This window comes from Penaeus chinensis, chromosome 24 (assembly GCF_019202785.1).
Source record: "Penaeus chinensis breed Huanghai No. 1 chromosome 24, ASM1920278v2, whole genome shotgun sequence".
NCBI lineage: Eukaryota > Metazoa > Arthropoda > Malacostraca > Decapoda > Penaeidae > Penaeus > Penaeus chinensis.
The window spans coordinates 14,778,520-14,786,019 of NC_061842.1; the positions used below are offsets into that span (position 1 = coordinate 14,778,520).

General features: G+C 35.2%; 1 protein-coding gene across 5 annotated transcripts in view; it reads right to left on the reverse strand.

Annotated features, from left to right (window-relative positions):
- Nucleotides 1–7,500, reverse strand: part of LOC125038359 — a 15,748-nt gene that overhangs the window by 6,738 nt on the left and 1,510 nt on the right. For all 5 annotated transcript variants that reach the window (XM_047631850.1, XM_047631852.1, XM_047631853.1 and 2 more), the window contains exons 2-5: nucleotides 7,364–7,500; nucleotides 6,266–6,335; nucleotides 4,645–5,552; nucleotides 2,594–3,096 (exon numbers count right to left, since the gene is read on the reverse strand). The exon at nucleotides 7,364–7,500 is cut by the window's right edge and continues 19 nt beyond it. In XM_047631850.1, coding sequence (XP_047487806.1) covers nucleotides 2,594–3,096; nucleotides 4,645–5,552; nucleotides 6,266–6,335; nucleotides 7,364–7,500 — 1,618 coding nt within the window. The remainder of the gene's footprint in view (nucleotides 1–2,593; nucleotides 3,097–4,644; nucleotides 5,553–6,265; nucleotides 6,336–7,363) is intronic.

Sequence of the window (7,500 nt, forward strand, 5' to 3'; positions counted from 1 at the left end):
TTCTTGAGATCAGAGGGGAGTGGAGCAAAGTATAGTTTTGAAATAGATGCTTCTTGCCTGCCCTTACACAGACTGAGGCCTAGTTTGAATCTGAGAACTGCCACCTCAGATTCAAGCTTCTAGGCAGGGCAGCTCCAATTGTATGTGAGCCACCACAATTGGCACATGTGCATGACTGAGCAACCTGGTCACGACCAGGTTGGGCACACAGAGGGCAGCAGGCTGTGGAGCAACAGTGTTTAAGCTGGGTGGGCAAAACGCCAACATTTCTGACATTGATGGGGAAGGGGTCGATAGGATCAGATAGGGCAGGACACTCCACCAATGTAAACTTCATGGGAGAGGTCATATCTACAGAAGTAGATATGACCTCTCCCATACAATACACCAATATTGTAAATCCTACAATATTGGTGTAGGACTTACATTAGTCTCTGGGAGGAAAAGTGTAGCTCTGGAACACTACTACATCATAGTCGATGAGGCATGCAAGCAAGTTGTTTTCACACTCGTACCAGTCCTTGTTGTAGACAGAACAATCAGTCAGGGAGACAGAAACAGTTCCAGTACAAGTATTAACAGAAGAATGAGGTTGGGCAGGAATAGGTTTGCCAGTGAGGACAGTCAGGGTAGATAATGCACGAGCTTGGAACTCAGATGTAACTTGTTTTGGAGGCACTGTTTGAAGAGAAGGGTATGGGGCTGTAGGGGGAATCACAAAGAATCAATCCCACTTGGCTGAGCCAAAAACGATACTCAAAAGGTTTGCAAAGGTGGAATCAGTAGAAGGACAAGGGCAGGAGGAAGATGGTGGTGGTATGATGAGAGGTAGTACTATTGGGAGGAGGACAATAAGGATGAAGAGTAGTAATAAGAGGGTGGGACAATTAAGAAGACTATGCAGTAGCAGATGGAGTGGAAGATGTTGGGAGAGAGGAAGGGGTGTATTCTGAATATTGAGTAATGACCTAGGTGGAAGATTCAGAATGGATAGAGTTGACAGCAAACATTGAGGAGGGGGTATTAGTATCAGTTGGAGCTTTGGTCAAAGTAGAGGCAGGGGTCGGGAAACCAAGGAAATCAAATTTAGATTATTGGCCATGGTGAGCCTGAAATAAATAGGGAGAAGAAATAGTCTACCTCTCAAGGTCCCAGTGAGGGGTAAGGGCTAAGCAATTAACCAAGGGAGTATTGTGCCTATGGCTCCTGGAGGCCAATCATAACTGACACAAAGCCAGCCTTTCATCCTTTTAGCATGGCTCTCTCATCTTAAGAATTAGACAGAAGGGGATGATGAAGAAGAAAAGGAATAGGAAAGGGGGAGAAGAGAAGACCATGCAAGATTAGTTGAGGTGAGGGCTGAAGTCCAAGATAAGGGTGATCCTCTATATTGGGCCCCAGTCTCCATCTCCTAAGCCCCCTCATGACAACAACAAGCAAGGAATTAGGAGGGCAAGTGGTTTGAAGTCCCAACTCCTTTTGATACCTGAAATACAGGTGTTACAAGAAAGCATCATACATCATATACCTTATTTCTATCCCTAATATTTATAAAGTTAAATATGGTCCTGGCAGGCAATATTTTAAAATACTGATGCTATGGTCCTGAGGGTAGCTTTAGATGGTGATTAAGAACATTTTAGCAAAGAAGCAAAATTTTCACCTCTTCCCAGAGCCATAATGACCAATATGATTTCTGTACAGCATTTTTAATCAATGCCTAACAGGATTCCTCTTATTCTGGAGAATCATATAAGTAATAGGAAAACATTGTTCAACTTTGCATTTATAAATGTCCCACTGCCTCTTATATTCTAAATTTATCAGTGGTTTCCTTATTCATCTTATTGTGTCGAAATAAAATGATAGTAAAAAATGTAATCTAAAATGAAAAAAAAAAAAAAAAATTATTCTATAACACACTATAAAAATAATTTCTCAATTGAAATCAAAGAACTGGATTAATCTTCACTGGCAGGATGTACACTCATATATTTTACATTCTGTTCAGTTTACTCTTTAGGTGAACCTTCTCCAGAAATGACAGTAAATTTTCACAAAGATCTAAAAAGAAAAGAAAAGAAAAGAAAAGAAAAGAAAAGAAAAGAAAAGAAAAGAAAAGAAAAGAAAAGAAAAGAAAAGAAAAGAAAAGAAAAGAAAAGAAAAGAAAAGAAAAGAAAAGAAAAGAAAAGAAAAGAAAAGAAAAGAAAAGAAAAGAAAAGAAAAGAAAAGAAAAGAAAAGAAAAGAAAAGAAAAGAAAAGAAAAGAAAAGAAAAGAAAAGAAAAGAAAAGAAAAGAAAAGAAAAGAAAAGAAAAGAAAAGAAAAGAAAAGAAAAGAAAAGAAAAGAAAAGAAAAAAAAAAAATATATATATATGTATTGCATAGATTTTTTTTGGGTTAAATAATCCTCTAAAACAAAAAAGGTCGAAACCTCCTGACTGCTAGAAATCTGAATTTGAATTTTGAATTATCATAATTCAAATTAAGAATCAAATGTTTGATTTTAAAGATTAATTTCAGATATAATATATTAATATATTACAATATGCTTACATTCACCATGAAAAACATGCTGATGAAATTTTACATTACCTGAAATGACTGGATACAGAATTCTTATGCCATGAATCAAATAAATATCAGTGAACCTCTTCAGCAATCCAAATATTTTTGAATCAACAAACTTTCCACTTTTCTGCTTTTCCATCTCATTTTTGTCGTCCTTACTGCTTGTTACCATCTGTTCTGAATCTTGTAATGTTTGAATATCACTTTTATTTTCTCCTATTCCCAGACTATTACTCCTATTACTGGTACTTCCTTTATAGCTATCAGGTTTAGTATTAGTAACACTTTCATTCACTGGAGAGGCCTCTGTTTTAGAATGTTTCCCATCCAAACTTGGGGAAATATCAGGACATGTGTTCTTGTTAAGCTCATCACTGAAACTAGCCATGGAGCTGTCCATTGGTATAGCAACTTGAGTTTCAGAATCTCTCAGGCTTTCTATATGTGTTTCATTTTCATCTGTGTTTCCTGTGCCATCACTATGCTTCTGAAGAATCTGTAGAGCCCATGCTAACCCCGATGTATTACTGAAAATAAATCAATATACCTTTTGTCATCATTTCATCAAGAAGAATGTGGAATGAACATGAAAAGGTAAGAACATTATGTATAAATCATACATCAAAATATGAACATTGAAAAAGAAAATCAAAGTAAAGATAAGGATTCCTTTTGAAATATGAAAATTATTTTATTCAGTCCTACCACCTTCACACTTATTGTGCCATGAGTTAAAGTTCTAATGGATCTATAAAACTCACTATATACTAAAATCAAAATGCAAATTTAGAATACTGATCATCCAGTACTACAATGAACTGCAAATTTCCTTTCTTAACCAGTATTTCCACTTAAATAGCTAATCTAGTCCTTCTCTTTCTACATCAGCATGTATAGAATTTACTGTTTAGCCCCCAACTGTGCATGTAGAGCCAGTTTGTGAAACTGTGCAAAGTCCATACAAGGCCAGTGTTGATTTAGTCAGTTCTGAATATGCATGCCCAAACCCAGGTCTGTACAGGCCTAGTTCAAATGCATCTTGGGAACCATGACATATTTACTCAGTGCAGATGCTGCCATTATAGAGTACACATCTCCCAGAATTTGACAGAAAGTATAAAAAGTATTGCACAAATGTATAGAACTGTATCACTCTCAATCTTATTCATAGAAAGTTAAAAGTAAAGAGTGTTTAGAGAATTGAAAATAATAAGAGGCAGGGGTAGGGGTGGTGACAGAGATAGAGATAGAAATAGAGACAGACAGAGAGTAGGCACATCCTCATGTTTCTTCACTGGCTTCTTCTTTTCATGCTTGTATGTCACTGCAAAAGTTAGGGCAAGAAGGAACATGACATTTTCACCCATTACTGGCATCTCACAATGACAGCATGACGGAACTGAGCAATTTAGCACAACTGAACCAAGTTGTGTATTGGCAACAGTACAGACATGTGCAACCTTTTTGTGCTGGTATTCAATTGAGTGGGTATGGGGCCTTTTACAACTTTAACCCAATAACACCAGGAGACACTAGATGATTGTCCTATCACATCATATCCCCATACACTAAGATGACATCTAAGGGTCATTGGGAGTCGAGCCTACTCTAAATTGCATATGTTTAACAGTTGTGCACTCGTTTGGCCCTGTTACATTCTTTGAAGTTAAATAACTCATTAAAAGTATCTTTAAAGAATCAATTTAGCCTTGTTACCTAAAAATAAATTTATGTCACAGTTCAGAGCATAGAGAGTGGGGTCATTTTATGCTTACGTGCTTCTAATGTTCCTTTGAGCACTTGACTCTACATACACCCTGATGCACTGTTCAGTATTGTATTTGGCTCTGGTTGTTATTGGGTTAAGGTCATGTACAAATATAATATGCCTCCACATATATATGTATACTAGCTATAAAGAAACATATGTACAGGAGTACCTACAAACGTACATAAGCATATTCAACCCCCTCCCCCCACCACAGACAGACAGACAGACACACAGACAGACAGACAGACAGACAGACAGACAGACACACACACACATATATATGCATGTTTACATTAAAACCTACCTTAGCCCAGCGTTCTTTGGCTTCTTTCTGTTTCTCCTCGTGGGTTCCCTTTTCTTTACTTGTGCTACTTCATCCATATCAAAATCATCTGTTTCTTCTTGTTCCAGCATCTTTGCTTGGAGAGAGTACTCATTTTCATTTTCTTCTTTATTTGTGTTATCTTGTTCTTCACTTGCACTTTTAAATTTCTTCTCTATATGCTCTTCATATTCATAAGAATCATCATCTGATTTTCTAGATGCCTTACTACTGCTTTTGTTTGAAGAAAAGTCTTCTTCACTGCTATACGTTGGAAAGTTATCTGCAGTTCTTGGATCTTTGTCTGTCTTAAGCAACAGTGAATCATTTTCTGAAGTATTGTAACAGGATTCTTCCTCCAGAGCACCCTCATTTGCATTGTTGTAATTTTCAGTGTCAGAATATTTGAGGTTTGCAGATATGTTGAAAAACTCTTCAAGTTCGTCTGTTTTAGTTATACCACTCAGTAACAAGAACCTTCTCAAATGTATCCAGTATCTTTCTTCCGAATGTTTGTCATAGAGAGCATCTAACTTCTTTTTTTTGTCTGACTTCTCAATTGTTTTTAGATTAGGGTTAGCTTTGTCACTGTCACTGAAATCAGTGTTAATCTCATTTCCTTTTTGTGTCTGTGCTTCTACTTCCATAACTGAATCCTCTTGGAAAAACTCAAGGTCTTCTGTTACCTCTCCAAGGCCCTCTAAAATCAAAGGTAAAATATCAGGGTAATTTTCTATATATGAGTCATACCACTGGATATAATCAGGTTTGCAGAGTTTTCTATACTTGTTCACCCATGAGAGTGAGATGTACACTTCCTTCCATAATTCCCAGTGATTCAACCAGTCTTGCCATGTCTCTAAAGGCACATCTGGAGGATATGTTTCAGTCTGGAATACAATGGTAGGGCAATATATCAGACATACCGAACAATGGCTATATATAAAAGAAATATTATTTGAAACGAAAATATATATATCTGTTACTCTACAAAGATACTCATTTAACAAATATCATGAAATTAAAAAATGCACACTTCCAAGTAAAACTAGTATTAATCATGCTGTCCTCATAAAACTAGCGAATATTCTATTTCAACAGAAAACACTAAGTCATAAATAAGGAAAAAGAAGAATCAAAGAAAAAAAAACATAGAAGGAAGTAAACACTAAGAATGAAAGAAACATTTAAAAGGCAAAAGAAAAAGAGACATAAATACAATGAATGTAACAAAGAAAGAAAAAGAGAGAGCAGAAAAAGATCAAATAAAAGTGATAAAATATTACCATTTTAAACTTACTAAGGGTGGGTTACTTTCTACTCTAATTCATTGGCTGCAGGTACATGTACCACCCACTGTACTCTGTGAGTCTTGTTACATAATTATAATAATAATAATGATAATAATAATAATAATAATAATAATAATAATAATTAATATCATTATTATAATAATAATAACATCATATAATAGGGATGCAAAATAGGAAAGTGTTCTGGACTACCAACCACCTTTTCCTACAATGGATGTTCCACAATGTTGAACAACTTTTAGGGGTTAAAAAGGGGCTTTATATGGTAAATACAATTTTAATATTCCTACCTTCAATTCTTCAACAGCTTTACTTTCTTCTTGTTCATTATTCCTCTTTGGGCATTTCTCTGAATATTCTCTGGTAAAGTTAAAATGTTAGCATTATTAACAAGGTTCATTTTACATCAATATTCTATCATTATACCTTTGCCTAACTTTTTAAAATAAATAGCATCAGTAATCTTCAGAATTCAATTCCTTATTGACTGGACAATGGCACCAGAACTACAAAAAAAAATTACTTCTACATTTAAAGACTGTGAACAAAGTCTGGTTTTAAAATAACATTTACTACTTTATATATCAAATATAAGAAACATTGCCATCTCTATCTAATTCCTTATAGAGTACACTCACTCATTTGCAACTCTGTATCTTGCAAGTTTTCCTGAGAAAACAATAATTTAGAAATAGGTGATAGTTACAAACTAGGCCACTTAAATACAATTTTGCGAGGGGGAAGGTGGCCTAAAAACGGAATTCTATATCTTAAAGCTTCATTAGGCTACTTATACAAGAGATATAGTGCTTTTACATGTAATAATGGTCAGGTAAGATTGGTCATAACTGCGGAGTACATAAATGTGTCTCCAACATGATTACAAAACAGTTATTTTAAATATGAACTGAAGAAATAAAAACTTACAACACTGGAAGAAAGAAGAAAAGGAGTGGCATGATCAAGCTCTTCAATTATGTCTCAGGAGAAATGAAGTTCGACATGGAAGAATTTATTTTCAATGAAAGAGGAGTGAAGGGAACCGTAAAAGTTGAGAGTAAAACATATAAGGTTTTTTACTTTTTTTTTCTATCTATAACCCATCATTCATATAAGAAATATATACATATATGTATAAAAAAAATTGCAAATGGAATGGTAAAGATGGACAACTTGGGGGGATGGGGAATGTGAGAGTGCTTCATATAATTAAATGACTTCTACTCTATGAATTTCTTTAGGCCACAGTATATGGATCATGTTCTGGCAAAGTAGAAAGGCATATTATATATCCATCTATATTGAACAGTAGATTGCTAATCACTTCCAGGAAAACAACAAATTACCTAACCATTACAATATCTCAAAACTGCAGTTAAATTACATACCTGATCTTTACAGAAGATATGTAGCACTCAATGATACCACCTCCCTTATCCTTGTCCTCTGCATTTTCTCCACTTGCTTCAGTAGCAGAGAATTTTAGAATGGCTTTTCCTTGCCCCCACCACTCTGTCTTTATGAA